This window comes from Larus michahellis, chromosome 4 (assembly GCF_964199755.1).
Source record: "Larus michahellis chromosome 4, bLarMic1.1, whole genome shotgun sequence".
In the NCBI taxonomy this organism is placed as follows: Eukaryota; Metazoa; Chordata; class Aves; order Charadriiformes; family Laridae; genus Larus; species Larus michahellis.
Genome location: NC_133899.1, coordinates 10,357,030 through 10,374,277, shown reverse-complemented (window position 1 = coordinate 10,374,277; position 17,248 = coordinate 10,357,030). Strand labels below are relative to the sequence as shown.

At 44.9% G+C, this 17,248-nt stretch overlaps 1 protein-coding gene across 1 annotated transcript; it reads right to left on the bottom strand.

The window, feature by feature from the left end:
- Nucleotides 1–1,056: 1,056 nt before the first annotated feature.
- On the bottom strand, nt 1,057–17,040 carry CMTM3 (CKLF like MARVEL transmembrane domain containing 3). Its single transcript, XM_074582890.1, has 5 exons — nt 16,865–17,040; nt 7,799–7,954; nt 6,055–6,150; nt 4,684–4,801; nt 1,057–3,044 (listed from the first exon to the last, which is right to left on the bottom strand). Exons 1-5 carry the CDS (start codon nt 16,967–16,969, stop codon nt 3,016–3,018), a joined length of 504 nt encoding a protein of 167 aa, XP_074438991.1. The 5' UTR covers nt 16,970–17,040; the 3' UTR covers nt 1,057–3,015.
- Between the last annotated feature and the right edge of the window lie 208 nt (nt 17,041–17,248).

The window sequence follows — 17,248 nt, the reverse complement described above, 5'->3', positions numbered from 1 at the left end:
GAACTTTGAAGAGTATCAGATGACAAGCAAAATTAAGTGGAGTAATGGACAGCGTTAGAAGGACGGTTGAGCCTCTTCCTTTCAGTCAAGAATGGTATGGTGATCAAAAAGAGATGTTTGATTATGACCCTGCTGGTACACCGAAATAAGAACTTTGATTAGGCTTCTGTGCTGCAGGTGTAACACTATCATTGCATTGTGAATCCTGAATTGCAGAGAAACCAGTGCTCCTGCTACTTTGATCTTGTCAGTTGAGGAAAAATAAACAAAGAAAGAAAACATAAAAGCCAAAAAACCAACAGACTTTCTTTGCCCTACACCAGACTTGGAGCTTAGTGTGCGGTATTGCTGGCAGGAGATGAACAAAGGACTGAGTCAGCCCCTCTACCCCCCCCAAATCAGAATTGGCTTTAAAGTAATTATTTTTAATTGGATTCTCTTTTTTGAAATGATATTCATAAAATAGTGTATTTTATTTCAACCATGGGAACAGATCTTTTTAAATAAAGGGCTGGAATCTTACACAAGTGCTTGACCCTGGGAGCAAACTGCTTAGAAATAAATGAAATCATCAAATATTTGAGTGCTAATAATGAAATTCTCTGGACAGGCAATTCACTGCATGCTTGCTAAAGCAGTCCTGAAGCAATTAAGGAGCAATTTTGTTTGCCTTTCCTGTTGACTTTAGAAATATTCCAATGTAAAAAAGTTACTAGAAAACTTTAGCAGATTTTTGGCTATAACATGTCTGTGAAGGGTAAACCCAATGTGAATTCTTGCTTACAGTGCTATTAGTTGCCAAGTAAGAGCGCTGCATCTCTGATGTCTGCTAAAGATGCTAAAACTAATTCTTGGTTGAATTCTTTCATGCTTATGTGCTACAGATGAAGTTTCTCCTTGCAGGATGTGTAAGCGTGAGGGATTATTGGTCTCCAGTGCTGGCTCTGTGCTACTGTCACCTCCCCAGCACAGGGCCCTTGCTGATGGGGCTCCCTGAAACACCGCTGCTCAGAGGCAAGGCAGTAAAACCGCTCTTACAATAAAGACACCCAACACTTCTATTAAAAGAGGTTTAATCCAGCATGGTTTCTAAATATTAACCATGTACTAGTTTCCAGCTGTGACATGCAGTACATTTTTAGAGAAATACAAAACAATTGAATATAAAAAATGAGCCCAGGTCCCCTGACTTCACAGTGCGTGCCAGTAAAATATGACAACAAAAAAAGAAAGAAATGTGGAATTTTATACCGGAAAAGGTCCAAAGAGCTCTTTCTCATAAAAGCAAAGATTATTTGTCACATTTGGAAGCAAGGATTTGTTTTGCTTTTATTCCTTCAGTGGTCTGGAAGCAGGAGATGCAGGAGCTGTCTGTAGACAGCTGAGTCTGGCCAGCCCTTCCCCAGCACCTGCCTGGCTCGGGTACTGTGTCTCTGCCTGCTAGCAGCCAGCCGGTACAAAAAACCCAGGCGGTGATTTTGTTCCAAAGGAAATCTGCCTTTATTGTTCTAGCCCCGTTCTTAATTTACTCTGTTAGTACCATGTGCTCTCACTTTAATTACTTTTTGTTAAGGCCACCTGTTCTGGTACTATATTTTTTTTTTTAAATGCATACAGGTTTCTTTGAAATAGACCTACCTGATGCCATATATAAGGAGCATGCCGTGCTTTTTCCAAGCAGTATGTGTTTATGGGTGGACAACAAATATTTCAAGGTAGGTTGTGCTACCCATGAAAGCGCCTACTTGGAAATTGAGAAGGCTTTTCCCCCAGAATACTGGACCATGAGAGAAATCATGGCCTTCTGGGGTGGGAAAAATAACAAACCCAAACCAAAATATCCCCACCCCCCCATCCCAAAATAAGGGTCTGGGAAAATGAATTTCATTGCAGACATTCTTTAGTTTGGAGGTTGTTTTTTTTTTTTTTGCCTTTTCACAGTGGGAAGGGTGTAGTGCCCTCCTGGGGCCCAGCTATCCTGAGTTTTACAGAAACAGTCGTCTGCTTTGCGCACCCAGTGGACAAAGTCCAGTGCTACTTAAAATCATAAACGGTTTAGGTTGGAAGGGACCTTAAAGTTCCATCTTCTCACAGGAGGACCAGTGTTCGCAACACGGCATGGGAGATCAGACAATGATCTCTTGCACGCAACTATTTGCAGGCTTGGATAGGCAGATCCTTGGTTGTTGCATGGTATTTGGCAAGCCTTCCTTACCTCTGTGTGCAAACACGTATGAGGGCTTCCACGCAAATGGTGGGAAGGGGGCTGGTAAGATGATGCCTCATCTGTTCTACCTCGTATCTGTGGGGAAACTGCAGAAGATGGGATGCAACCCCGTTCAAGCAGCTTAAAAAAGTGATTATGGAATGTTTGAGCCAGCTACTCTGTGGCACAACTACACTTTGAGGTTTGTTCTTGCTGCCGATTTCCAGTTGTCACTTTTTCTTGTCACAGATAGGCAGTAGATATAAATGTGTTGAAACCAACATGTTAACTATAATCTGTGCCTTCAGTGCTTGAGATAGTGGAATATTCAGACTTCAGATAAAGAAATACTGTTAGTTAATCAAGAAAAATACAAATAAAGTAGAGGCATTCTGAGCCCCTCTTCTTTGGCACAGCAAGAAGTATAAAAGCTATAAGTGTTAAAGATTTGGAATTAAGAAAGCATATTAAAAGCTCTGCTTGTACATTTTATAACACTATGTTCCCATTTACTCAGTACATTGCAGTGCTGAGTAAGGAGGGGCAGCAGAGAATCGAGATGTGCTGTTTGGATACAGACCTCTCTGGCAGGTTGAACTACTGTAAAATCCATAGTTCTGAAGGAGTGTCTAATGGCATTGGGAATAGTCTCCTTTTCCACATGGCTGTCCTTTGGTGATTCCATAAACGGTGCGCTGGGAAGAGGATACTGAGGCTGAAACAAGGGAGATATTTCAATTGGCAGTGCATGTAGCAAAGAGGAAAGTGCTTGATCATCTTCCCTTCATGCTTGGTTGGTGTTTGGTTCTTCAGTCCGAGTCGGAATCGGAGACTTCATCTGGAATTTAAACGAAGGAACAATAGTGAGAATGCAAACTGGCAATCTCCACCTCAGCTTCAGCTCTTGCTGGCAGAGATAAACCTGCTCTTCAGCAGGGGCCTGCTTCAAAGGATGTGGCATGCTTAGGAAAAGGCTTGTAAAATGACAGTTCTTACTAACATGATGGAGCTTTAAATGGCATTTCAAAGGACTTGAGAAACGCTGATGAGAGGCGCTTGGACCACTACAATGTAGATAACAGTTCAGATGAAAGAAGTTGCAGGTGTTATTGTTAGCGTGGCCACCAAGAGGAAGTCGGATGCTTCCTGTACTAGAATGTTGCTGCTTGCTGTGGGTCACAGTTATGCACTGCCAGTTAAACGTATCGGAAAGCCAGAAGCTGTAAGACGTTAAGAAATCCCAATAGGCCTACAGAGGTACAGCTTGCCCAAGTGGCTTGCAGGGCAGCAAGGGATTTCTGGTCTCGGCAGTGGAGAGCTACAGCATGACTGCGAGTTGGGTGCTGGGGGAACAGCACTGCAGGGCACAGTCAACTCATCCACACAAAGCTGCATGGCTGCCTGTTTGTAAATTTATATATTTCTCCCTCCATCTCCAGGGAAAATGGATCTAATCTTTAGCCTAATTTTGCACCCTTGTCACCTGATCTTATTCTGAGGCCACTTCATTTGTGGGGATAAACAAATTTTAGTCTAACAGTCTGTTTCCTATCATCTGTTCCTTTAATTCTTCTTTTTCTTGTCTCTCTTTTTGGCCTAAAGCTTGCAAAACATTTAACAGTCTACTTAACTACCTAGAAAAAACTGTTAGCATTACTATGTACCTTCTAGGATTCTGTACACATCTTGGGGGGTTTGGTTTTGAGCGGTTTTGGGTTTGTGTGGGCTGTTTTGGGGGGGGTTGGGATTTATTGTTTGTTTGTTTTGAAGTGTGGAGCAGTCTTTCCCATCTGTGTGGGTGCAAGGAGTAGTCTCGCAGGGGCGTGATGCCTGATTTGGGTTACTGCAAAACAGCTCCCTGTGTCCTGACCTGACTTCAAATGGGTTTGAACTGCCAACAGCGGATCCCTCTTGTTATCTTTGTCTAAATGCATCAGTCTGATCTGAGGTAGACTGTACCTCCTATATTAGAAAGAAATTTGATAAGTCTTGCTAATTTTATGCTGTGTGGCCCTTGGATTTCAAGGCCATTTGCTCAGAGATGGTCAAAGCTTGACCCTGAATAAGAGGTAATCACGATAAAGAGAAAAGCACTACTGGACGTAAAATACTGTGGACTAATGGATGTTAATTATTAAGTTATCAAAAAAAAAGGCAGATGTTCATGGTGAGAGGAAAAATGTCTGTGCTGCACAACAATTTCTATGATTGGTTTTTGGGCCTTTCAAAGTTAGATGTCACGAAACTCTGAGAAACTTCACATTCCTGGCTTGCTAGTTATCTTTATAACTTGCTTGTTTTATTTTAAGACTAAGCAGCTTCATAATTCAGCATAGTTGTGGCATACAAAATCAAGGTAGCCAAGAACAGAAACTGTTATTACTAAGTGCGTGCTCTCGCTCCCCTGTGAAGGGTGAAATGGAGAAGAAAATCTCATGTTACATGCTCGTTTAACCAAAGCAGGGAATTTTACCTACCTTCTGACTTGCGCTCTTCAGGGGACTCAGAACTGCCTTGCTTGAGAAAAGCAACCAGGTCATTGAAGGTTATGTAGAAATCAATGGCGAACACTATTGTGGCTACAAATCCAAACACCTGAAGTGGTAAAATAATACTTTTTTTTAGCACCAGATCATGACCATCAATGACCAACCAAAATAAGCCTAACTGACACAAGAAAAATTCTTAAGAAAAACTTGGGCTTGAGTTTTTTGGCCTGTGCCTTTCTAAAACAACACGGAATGGAAATGTCTCATGACCCATTGGCATCAACTAAATGACAGCTAATTTGGGAGCTGGAGTAGCAATCGCTGCAGTTGCTCTGTCAGGTGTGTCCTCAGCCCTTCCCCAGGCTACATCCATCACTGGCTCTGGGCATGTTCAGAGCATCAACATTCCCTGTGCCGGGAGCTACAGCAGAACTTGTCCTACACCTCCACCAGCCCAGGCCATCTCTTTGCCACCAAGAAATCGCCTCCATTTCTCTGGAAATAATTTTTGCAAGGAGTCATGTCTATTGCAGAGTGAACGAGATTGAGGTAAAATGATTCTGGAGTTACCTATTTAGTGTCAAAGCAGACGCAGTGTGGCAAGAATGGGCTGGTTTTCAGTCTGAGGAGCTTGGGTGAATGCTGTGTTGCATTGTTCCATGTCTAAACCGAGTGACAAAGTTTAAAACAAGGTCTTTGTTTGGAAATTGTGTATGACTTGGGGTGGTTTGGTAAGGGTTGCTGGCTGACACTACTGGGTTATTGTTCTTCCCTGCCTTTAAAAATTATGATGCAAATTTTATTTGTTGCATACATTATTGATGCTTAGGGTCAAGTTGCAGATGGAGAGGCTGTATTTTATCTCTGAACACAAAATGCCGACGAAGAAGGCTCTCTCCTGGGCAGTCCCTATACTGGAGGGTAAAATGACACTGCTCTTGTTTCAACTCATCCAAGTAAAATTAAGCAGTAGAGGCAGGAGGTTGAAATTACTTAATTTAGACTGTCCTTAGTAGTTACAGGTTTGATTTCTTTCTTATTATTCCCTCCGTTCAAGGATCTTGAAGTTTTTTGCAGGAACAGAGAAGTTTCTTCCCTGTATGGCTGGTGAAATTAAAAAGCAGACCAGGTGCCTTCCCTAGGTAGTACAGTTAACATTCAGCAGAACTGTTAGGATGGAAAAACGATTCATTGATTCAAAACCTGTTTTTCTAAATAACCGACCGTTTCTTCCTTGCTTTAGGCAAATGTAATTCTCAGTTAACTGAAGAAACTTCTACTACTTGCAGTGGGGTCAAAATTGAATTGTCCGTAGGCCGTTCACCAAAATACCTAAGTGGAAAGCTCACATCTACTTACTCCTGCTGCTTTGGATGCTCCGTCACTGTACCTTGAGACAGCAGCAATTGAAATGGCAAAGTAAATAATGGCAGCAGTGACACACCGCAAGAAATCCTGTAAAATAAGCAATGTGGCATTCTCAGATTAGTCATGTAATTCCAACATACAAACTTCTCTAAATGACCGTTAAAAGCTGTTGTTATTGCGTCAGTGGACTTGCCTGATGCTGGAGTGTGACTACAGCCCGCTGTTTGGTAGCGGATGAATTGCTCATCTGGGAAATATTTTTAAATCAGAGATGACCGGAGTCTTGGCATGAGCTGCTGCTCTTACAGATGCGGGTATAAATCCTACTTTTAACATGCTCACGTCAGGCAAGGCTTGCTTCGGGCTGAGGAGGGCAATCTTTCTGTGACGTTTAACTTGGAGCAAGGGCTCTAATGGAAGAATCATTTGAATTGCCCTAAAAAGTCCCACCTTTCAGCATAACTCCTGCGGTACCACAGGCTCTGGAGGAGCATCCCAGTTCCTGTGGGGAACAGGTGTGTGCTTGTTTCTATTTAGAAGTAGGAATGCCTTGTTTAGGAACTAAACGCTTTGTTTAGTGTTTAAAATGATGGCTTATACTTAGTCTGTGCACCTGTAACTCCAACAGCTAGCCTGAAGTGAAGGTACCCCTTGCTGTCATGGAAACGGGTGGCTCTGTGGCTGAGAGGGCAGCTCTGCAGGGCAGGGAGCGTGCTCTGGAACACAAGCAGCGACAGGCTGGAGCAAGAGCGTCCCTGGGCTGTATATTAAATAAAGAGCTGTGATCCCCAGGGCACCTGTAAATCACGTGAGCTGCAATAATGGTATCTTGGCCTCTGTTCACAATTACATCTTCTGCCTTTTCAGAACAGATGGGTGAATAAGATACTGTCTCAAAACACAAATCCTACAAGAAACTTGACTCTTGAAGTCAGGATGAGGTCAATTATCTACATTCTGCGGCTGGAGCACATTATGGTGATGGACATAATAAACATACAAGTGTGCTTTTTTTGTCTTAGTTTGTGAATCAGATGTACATAGAAAATGGGAAAGGGAGGGAACTGAGATCACCATGTGAAAACCACACACGCTGTCCTCGTCAAAGTCACTGCTATTGTGTTACCCACCAGTGGCTTTGATAATGTTATTTTTATACACTGAGAGCTCTAATTTAAATCTCACTGTGACGAACTATTGCGAGACTGTACCAAAAGAGAATCCAAATCGATAGGAATATTTTTTTGTTGTTAAAGTATTAGTACTGCTAGACAAATGCTCCCTTTGCAGTGTATGTTTGAAGCAAGAGAGACATCCAGTGGCCAGCATGCAGGGATCACAAGGAGCCAGGGTTTTCCTTTGTGTGGGTGAGCATCTGAGAATTCTAAAACATTTTAGCAAAGTATATACATTACTATATAGCGTGCTTCAGCTTCCCTATCTGTAAGGCTGGCAATAGTAAGAAGATCCGGCCCTAAGCCATTTGCCAGGAATTGGGCAGAAATTCTGTGCTTTAATAAAACCACGTTCTGTGTTGGCACCAAGAAAGCTGCAGTATGTAGTATAGCAGAGTTTAAAGAGTGCTTTGGGACCTTTTGAATAAGAGGCAATATGGACAGGTTTCTAACGAGGAACTGAAGTTGTTAACAGTCAGCCTAAACTCCCGTATAGTCCCGTTTACTCATGTTACGCTGTACAATTAAATCTGCGGGTTTATATTGCACATTTCACTTACCGACAAAGGCCAGTAGAGTCCTTTAAACTTCTCATTTAGTTTGGAGGCGTAGGCAAAAAAAAGAAACAGTGCCAGCAGAAACTCTAGGAGTGGTGCCATAAAGAAAGAGGTAACTAGAGATGCAATATAGCAGATAAAGATGATAAATGACAGCACCTAGGGTAAAGGGAAAACACTAGTTATTTGCATGGAATAGCAGAGCTGCAGGCAGCTGAGCGGCTTTGCAGCCTTGCTCTCCCTTTCTGTCAGTGCTGCTGGTGATGGCGTATCTTGCTTCCTACTTTTTTTTTTTTTCCTTGGGCCAAATGAATTTTCTTGTTTACCATGGAATAAATCTAAAGTAAGGGCGTTTATTTCAATGTGTGTCAAATTGACTCTCCAGAGAGCTCGGTGGATTTGCTCCTCTCCCAGTCAGTAATTTGCTCTGGATTGTAAACAGTTCTGACAACATAATTCTGAAAACAGAGTGAGGCATTGCCAAGTGAACAGAGCTTTAAGCTTTCAGCCGTGACAGTTCTCATTTGAAATCCAAATCGTTGCTCAGATAGCCCAAAGTAATTCAGCATTTATAATCTTCTTAAGAGTTGAAAGGAAAAAGTCTGCTCTTGATGGATAGAATAAAGCTGAGAATTAATTATTCTGTGACTTCTGAAAGTCTCTGGTTCTAGTCTTCCAGTGTAGACAGCTATTTTGGAGAGTAATAGGATAGATAACTCCCATAGATTTATCTCCATGATGTTTCCTAACTCTATAAAATAATAGAAATGGTGTTTGTTTTCCCATTCAATTAAAGTACCTTTAGAATATAGTTTATGGCTGAAAATAGAAAGCTTCACAGTGGGGAAAATAGCTACAGAAAATGCATTTTCACCTAAACCAGACACTACCAAGGTGCTGTGCTACACTTCTGGACTTTCAGCTACTGTATTTGTAAGTGAAAGTGGGAGGAGAGGGAACCCTGGAGGAACTTCGTAAAATTGTCAAATGATGTACCAGGAGTCGGTCACCTCCAAGAAAAGGCTCCAGCCCAACTGCCCTCTGCCTCGCCTGCTAACTGGCTGCTCTCTTCTGCCAATTAGCTTAAAATACAACAAGCAGCCAGCGTACTGCATAACTAATTCTCTGCCAGGGTCAGTATGGTGTGCGAGTTCACGCTGAGCTGCTCCATTCAGCCTTTCCTCTTGCAGACAGATCTCTGCCCCGGCAGCGCTCGGAGATGCTCTCGCCCAGCACAGCAGTAGGTAACTGTCTGAGCATTAGGTTACAAGGATTATTTTTTTTTTAACTTCCAAATTGGGATGATGACATTCTCACTCATATAATACTGAAAATAGATGGATTATTTTCCCCTAGTTGGCATGTCTGAAGGTGAATGTGGTTTCTTGAAAAGCATAAAAGTTTGGACTGTGACAATCAATGCATTTGCCTCACTAAACTTCAGATCCATGGATTTCTTTGCTTGCTGCTACCATGTGTTCCCAGGATCCACCTGTACCTCAAAAAAAATATAAAATCATTATTATATTTGAAAGATAAGGCTCCTATAATTAATTATTAATTAATAATTGCTCCTCTGAGAGGTCAGTCAACTCTCAAATACACATATCAAAAGAGCCCATTTAGGTTTAGGAGGCAACTAAGCAGTTCAATCCTGTTGAGATAATTTCTTAATTGAAAGAATTAAGAAGCCTCTGTTCTAAGCCTGTTTTGGGGGGAAAGCAGTCAGTTCTTGACCAGGATGCTAATAACAGGAGTAATTGTTTTGATCCATTAGGACTGGGTGGTGAAGTTTGAGAGGATGTGGTATTTTTAGTAAGATACTATATTTATCTTAAAATGCCTATGCATTGTTCTCAATTCACTGGGTTGTAAGAAACTGATCTGGTATAATATAAAGAGCTCACTTCTGCATCAAGGGCTGTTTCCTGTTAGTATTTGCCCTATTTGTTGTTATTTATCCTATTATTATTTGCAATTACTTACACAGCCTCTTTGCAGGCTTTTCTGGATCTATCATGTGGCAGAGGGACCTCATTCGATATATCTATCCTTAATGTGGTACTTTATTTCTCTGAATGAAAAGTGATACGTGCTGTTTGACGAGAAGTGGATATAACAGAACTTGAAAACTGCTGAGAGGAGAGAGGACTTATTCCTCCTCCTGTCACACCACCTATTCCCTTCCCACCCCCACGGAATAAAACTAGAAAGCACTGGACTTTGTGAATCTGTTTCACTCGCATTTGTGGAACATAGTTTAGAGGCCGTTTCATGCTTGCTTGGTTTAAAAAGAAATCATATAGCTAAGACGTTTTTCCTTACTTGTTCTGCTGTTTAAAAAAAAAAATAATCTCTTCCTTTTTCTGGCTAAAGGAAAGTGTACGATAGCTGAGATGTAGGGATGGTGAAGTACATGGAACCATGTGGAACAGGCTGCCCAGGGAAGTGGTTGAGGCACCATCCCCGGAGGTATTTAAAAGACGGGCAGACGTAGTTCTTAGCGATATGGTTTAGTGATGGTTTTTGTCAGTGTTCAGTTGATGGTTGGACTTGATGTTCTGAAAGGTCCCTTCCAACCTAGGCAACGCTATGATTCTAAGTCCGCGGGGATGAACAGCAGCAGGGAGGAGACACGCTCAGGAAAGGTCCCACCAGCCAACTCCCTTTCAACAGCAGAACATTAGACCTGAACTAGACTTGTAGATCTCTTATGAGAGAATTAAATGCAGCATTAAATAATACATCATACTACAGTGAGGGGAGGTAGAGGGGCAGATTTCAGGCACAGTGGAGTCACTTTGATCTCCATTCTGTTTGATACAGTCACTCCTGCGCTCGCTCGGCTTTTATAGACAGAAGAAGGTTTCCTGTCAGAAGTGTTAACTGTTGGATGAAACCAAGAGCCTTTGCGTTCTCTCTCTTTGTGTAACTGGGGATTCCACTGTCTCCCCCTCACCCCGATGGCCCTGGAGCCTGAAATGGCCCAAGGAATGTTTTGTATGAAACACACACCTAAAAAATAGTGGACCGGACTTTGAGAATGAAGGTTTGAAAGACTGTTTTTGTAGATGCTACGGTCTTAGCTGAGGCAAGGCTGGAAGGGAGGGCAGGCAGGTATTGGGAAGAGCAAGAGAAAGAAAAGGCAGGAGGAGCCTGAAGGCTCTGTTGGGCGACAGCCGCTGTGCTACAGCTTGTTCTTTGGTTTTCTTTTGTTTTTGCCTGCTGGGTGGCTGCGTCACAGCTTTATCGGTAACTTGGGGACATCCCTGTGTCATACAAGAGCCCACAAAGCTGTTGGCTTTTGACAATGTTTCTCACTTCTCTTCATTTAGAGCTCATTTCCCCTTCTGACAGGTGGAGTGCATGAACTCCCTGAGCAATACTGCATGTTATCTATTACTGTCTTTCCTGAATTATAAAACTGAGTAGGTTTCTTGTTATTGTGTCTGACCATTTAATTGCAGTGCTACTAACAAAAGCATTTGATGTCATCTAAACATTTGCTAATTTAAAAAATGTACCTCTCCTCCCACAATACAAACATTGATGTGCCAGCCTGTACCCAGAAATAATGAACTTACTTACTTTTCCAGACTTCAAGTCTTTGAGACAAACCTCTTGCAAACTGAAAGTTGCTCTAAAAATGAGACTACAAAGCAACCTTCAGCTTACAGCCTGACCCCCCCCTAAAGGCCATCAAATGACCCACTGCAGATCACACTCGTTTTGCACTTTTTTTGAAGCTGTGTGTTTAAGTGTGATTTCGGAGAAAGGTCCAGCAATGGGATCTTGTCATTTTTCTAACAGCTCTGTGTATGCTAAAAAAAACAAACCTAAAACAAGCTCGAGAGGAAGTTTGTGAGGCTCAATGCAGCTGCGAGTTCACATCCAGCACTTTCAGACTCAGAGAGCACTGCTGCTTCTGTGAGGAAAAGAAAAAGTAATTGTGTTTTATCGGTTTTGTCCATTTGTATTTACCGAGGGTGTTTCTTTCTCCTTTGGGATTACATCCCTGGCATTGAGAGCAGCTAGCAGTCTGACTAGTGCCCGTGCTGCGGCTGAAAGGTTGCTGTGATTGCTGCCGGTGTCACTGATGAAGAATAGTTGGGTGCAGAAAGCTCTAGTGCAGCAAAGGGCAGAGCAAGGTTCTTTAACAGTCTGGCAGTGGTAAGATTATAAAAAAAATCCTGGCCCAAAAGAGCCCCAATTCTTCATTCAGCACCTTTTTTGTGGGAATGGGAATGTACAGAACAGAGAAAGATTAATACTACGTATTGCTTTTTCCTTTATAAAGGAACTTCTTTGGTATTGTGTTTCAAAAAGTAATTTTCTCCCATGTAATTACTACTTAATATTGTGTTGCTGGGCTGCTTAAACTGGCCAGGCGTGATTAAGTTATACTTTGTCATATAACCAGCTTGCAATTTAAGGTATAAAAAAATAGCTAGTTAGAATGGTTTGAGCGCACTGTGCTGTGTAAGGGGACAGAACTGCTGGAGGGCTGGGGTCCAGCAGAGCAGGATGGTGTTTGTCCCCTCCACCCAGGGCCAGCAGAGCTGCTGCAGCCGCCGGGGCCGGCGCGGATGCCAGGAAGCCATGGACATCATCGCAAGCTCCTCCGCGTGGGCAGGTGCCTGCTCCCCGCTGCCCTGACACACAACAGGTTGGCTCCAAAAGGATTAAAAGTGGCTCGCAGTGCACTCTTTTTGGGCAAGGGTGCATTTCATTATTGTTTATGGGCAGAGAGAGAAAATAGATCACTTAGTGGTCTCTGCTGTTCAGTTACTTCTTCTCCATCATTATTTGCCATGGAGGTGAAGTTCTTGGCTCCCCCGGAATTAGCTGCAAGGGTCACCTTCTGGCTACAGACCCAGGGGAAGGCACAGGGCTCGTCTTGGAAGGAGGCTGTACACAGAGCATCTGGAAGTTCCAGTTATGAAGGTCAGAAAAAGTCTAAAAGAGAGAAGAAAGACAGGAAAAAGAGGAGAAAACCAGGCATAATGATTTCTACACTCTTTGTGTCACCATTAAGGTGACAAACTTATACAGGACCTTACATATTCATACTATATAGAATCATTGGACGGGTTGGGTTGGAAGGGGCCTTAAAGATTATCCAGTCCCATCCCCCTGCCCTGGGCAGGGACACCTCCCACCAGCCCAGGTTGCCCCAAGCCCCGTCCAACCTGGCCTTGAACACCTCCAGGGATGGGGCAGCCACAGCTTCTCTGGGCAACCTGGGCCAGGGGCTCACCACCCTCACAGCAAAGAATTTCTTCCTGATCTCACCCAAATCTCCCCTCTTTCAGTTTAAAACCGTTCCCCCTCATCCCATGGCTCCCCTCCCTGATCCAGAGTCCCTCCCCAGCTTTCCTGGAGCCCCTTTAGGGACTGGAAGGGGCTCTAAGGTCGCCCTGGAGCCTTCTCTTCTCCAGGATGAACCCCCCCCCAGCTCTCTCAGCCTGTCCTCACAGCAGAGAGGCTCCAGCCCTATTTTTTATTTAAAAATAGAGGCAGTGCCACTACATACTGGCTTCAGTGGACTAAGGAGATGCCAACTGTAGTAGTGACCAGGAGAAACAGAAAAGCTTGACCGAATAGCCGGGGTGAGCAGCAGAATGTGCCAATGTGGATCTTAGCTGGAGAAGCTCTGGTGGCAGGTATGAGAGTGGTTGTTAAACAGTTCCAACACAGGATGGAGGGAACTGAAAAATGTGTTTCTTAAGGGGGAAAAGAGCATGGATGAGATGCTGCCCTTCAAGACAGCAACTTAGGAAAAATAAGTAGCTTAAGAGCAGTGTTAAAGGCTCCTCTTATATAAAGGAGAAGAAATATAGAAGAAATGGTATGGGGAGAAAATAGAAAGGAAAAAAGAAAGAGAAAAAACTTAACCTGCAGATAAAGAATGGTGATTGGGAAGTGGAAGAGCAAGACAGTGAGAATACACAGGATCAGGAGAGACAGCAAAGCTTATACTTGTAGTTATGGCTGCTTTGTGGCTGTGTTGCTATTCCAGGTAGAATAAAAAATTAATACGGCAGGAAGATCAAAAGGAAAAGAAGGGGGGAGGGAGGAAAACTTCCTTCTCTGAATAAAATTTGAGATTACAATTAAGCTTCTAGCAGTAACCAGCTTCATCACCAGCCTGACTTGTTCTGGAGGAAGCACCAGAAGGCCCAGACCTGATTGCCCACAGAGCAGTTTATGTCCCGATGTGAAACTTACACCTGAGCATTGTAAAAATCTGTAGTCGTTTCATGTGAAAATGCGTGTAAATGTTGGTTTTACAAAGTAGGTACCGCAGTTCCTTCAATCTGAACACAGCACTCCTCGCTGGCAGTGTGGGAGAAGGGCAGGGGCTGGCGTGGATGCGGCACTTGCCCTCGTTTACACAGTCGGAGTTGGTCTGCTATAATTTATGACAGCTGAACCCATCATTTGCCAGCCACTTGTGCCGGGCAAAACAAGACTTTTTCATGAGGTTACTTCCACCAGGGACACAATCAGCACGGCTGTGGGTCCGCAGGAGCTGGCTGAGGCCAACTCCTCTTCCCTTTCTGCCATAGCCCCAAAAGGAGAAGTGCCCTCCACCCCAGTCAAGAGATGTTTGCACGGTGCTGCTTTGCTTCCTTGGCAATATAATTTTTCAGTGTGTGGTGGTTTGCTTTTTGAATGTTGAAAAAAACTGAGTCGGCATTTCCTGTGGCTGAACAGAGAACCTCTCCTCTGCCTGCAGAGATGCCGGTCTGTGCATGATGTTAAAGACGGAGAAATAAAGTGCATTTCTCATGACTTGCCAAGCTGTCGAATAATAATGTGACAGAGATATTCGGTAACAATAATGAGAACCCCGTTTTCGAACAAAAGACACTCTGTGAAATCTGTATCCCATGAATATTATTTACATATGCTTATGCAGAACCCAACCCCACTCCATGTTAGTACCATGTCAAAGAGGAAAAAATCAAACATTCAAGACAAGAAATGCAAAGCTAAAGATGAAACACAGATTTTAACTATGACAGACTCCACTTGGACTCATCCTCAATTATTTGGCACTGCATTTCTCTAATTGTATGCAGACTGGATTTATTTTGGGGCCTGTGCTGTCTTCAAGGATTTCTGATGGCAAAGCTGAGACAAGGAGAGGGAAACTCCTGCTGCCTCCCCTCTGCCAGGAATGGACCCCCTGCGCCCGTGGGGTGGCTGTGGGGCATGCAGAAAGTTGTGGCAGATGGGATTTTGGAGCTGTTCTCAGCCAGCCAAGCCCTCAGCGGCCTTATGAAGGATAAATCCCTGTTTTGTTAAGACAGAGCGGTTTTTATTACTCCAAGGAGGCATGATCCGTACTTCTCTATGACAACAAAAGGGTGAGTCTTATCCCGTGACCAAAACAGTATTCCTCAAAGATGTCATCATTCAGAGATATTAAAAAGCCAGGCTCTCCGAAAGTCATCCTTTACTGGCTTGTATAGGAAATTCCAGCCTATGTTACAGTATGTAACAAAAACACATGCCAAAGGAGCAACGTTAGTTGGGCTTTGGTGTCTTCTAAATGTGTGTTTCTGTCCTCTCCAGATGCTGTATGAGTGCTGGGGGGTACCTGGAAGTTTTACAGCATTTGTGGTGGAGCTGGGGCAGCCCATGGCCCGCGCTCTCCACCACACCCCCAGTGAGTGGTTTTCCCCCTCAAAGCCAGGTGCGCCGTTCCCTGCAGCCTCGCCGGCTGGAGGGCTGAGCAGGGAGCCTTCTGCCCCGTCCTTCCCTTTCTCCTGCTGGAATGTCCCTGTTTCCTTCTCCAGACTGGCACTGGGGACAGCCAGAGACACCTTACACATCTCAGCAGCGCTCCACATACTTGGCTGCTAGTTCAGGCTGTCCTGATATTTGACTACCCGCTGTCAAAACTCCAGCTAAAATTAAAGAGAACGTAAGTATTTCAATTTCTCATTATTTCTAGTATAAATGATGCTGAAAGTCTCATTTCAATCACCTAACTTCCTCTTAAATTTTAACTTTTGATTGTCAAATACCCGCTACCCATTGGGGTAAGTTTTCTCTTTCCCTAGCTAGTGGGCACTGTTGCATCCGTCGGGCTTTAAGCCTTCACAAGAGAAATACCAGAAAGTGTTACACCAAAAATCAAAAATCTGTAATTACCACCAGCCCAGATCTCGGAACTGGGACCTAAAGGAAAAAACAGAGTGTATTTCTAGGAGAGCAGTGCTCCCATCGCCAGATTAAGCCTGTTCCTAATGATGATTATTTGGTACTTCCATGGTAAGCTAATGAGTTCCATCGCAGCGAGGAAGTGCGTCCCTCAAGCACAACTTTGGGAGCACTTGTGGGAAAAGCTGAGTGATGGTGATGCCCTGTATCACAGAATCACAGAATGGTTTGTGTTGGAAGGGACTTTAAAGACCATCTAGTTCCAACAAGGGGTTGGACACCTCCCACCAGACCACGCTGCTCCAAGCCCCGTCCAACCTGGCCTTGGACACCTCCAGGGATGGGGCAGCCACAGCTTCTCTGGGCAACCTGGGCCAGGGGCTCACTGCCCTCACAGCAAAGAATTTCTCCCTGATATCTCATCTAAATCTCCCCTCTTTAAAACCGTTCCCCCTCGTCCCACATCACAAATCAATGAGTTAGCTCTGTCCCTGGGGCCAGGCTGTCCCGAGAGTGAGCCTCCCCTGTGGCGCGAGGGGACCAGGCCGAGCTGGCCGGTGGTCACGGGGTTCACGCTGCAAATGGAGTAAAACGAAATCAAACCCGTTTTTAAGTGAAAAGGGGGTTTCTGCTACAGCGGGGCACCTTTCGGGCACTGGAAGCGTAGAGGAGAGGAGCATTTCGGTTCGGCCCGAGCACAACCCGTCTCTCAGCCCATGCTGGGGGGCTGTCCCCGGCCCCCCCGCTCCCAGCCCCTACCGGCCCCGAGCGAGCCCTTCCCTCGCCCCGGGGCAACCGGCACCGTACCGCGGGTGGGGGGGTGATATCCGGAGCCCCGGGCTGCGGTCCGGCCCCGGCCGCCTCCCCAGAGCGCTGCGAGCCCCCCCAAGCCCTTACCGACTCCGCGGCGAGGAGCTGGCCCTTGCGGGAGCAGAGGAACTGCCGGGAGGGCAGGAGGGAGCGCGGCCCCGGCGGCGGCGCGGCGGCCCCCGGCTCCTCCATGGCGGCGGCGGCGGCCCGGGGTGGGGGGGACGGGACGGGACGGGACGGGGCGGGGGTTTTCTCCTGTGAAGGAGGGAAGCGGAAATCGTGACACTGCGGAAACGTGAAAAAAAGTCTCAGCATCCCCAAATCGGGGGGGGGGGGGGGGGGGGGGGGGGGCGGCCCTGACGGGCGCTGCTGTGACTTACGGCACTCGTTTATCTGCGGGCTTCACTGCCCGTGATTGGGGCACGCCGCGGGGGGGGGGGGGGAATTTCAGCGCTATTCTGAACATAAAAA

Coding starts and splice junctions, on each gene's coding strand:
- CMTM3 (XM_074582890.1), bottom strand. CDS start 16,969: ATGGAGGAGCCGGGGGCCGCCGCGCCGCCGCCGGGGCCGCGCTCCCTC. Junction 7,955..16,864: donor AGCTCCTCGCCGCGGAGTCG/GTAAGGGCTTGG, acceptor CCTTTACCCTAG/GTGCTGTCATTTATCATCTT. Junction 3,045..4,683: donor TGAAGAGCGCAAGTCAGAAG/GTAGGTAAAATT, acceptor TTTAAATTCCAG/ATGAAGTCTCCGATTCCGAC.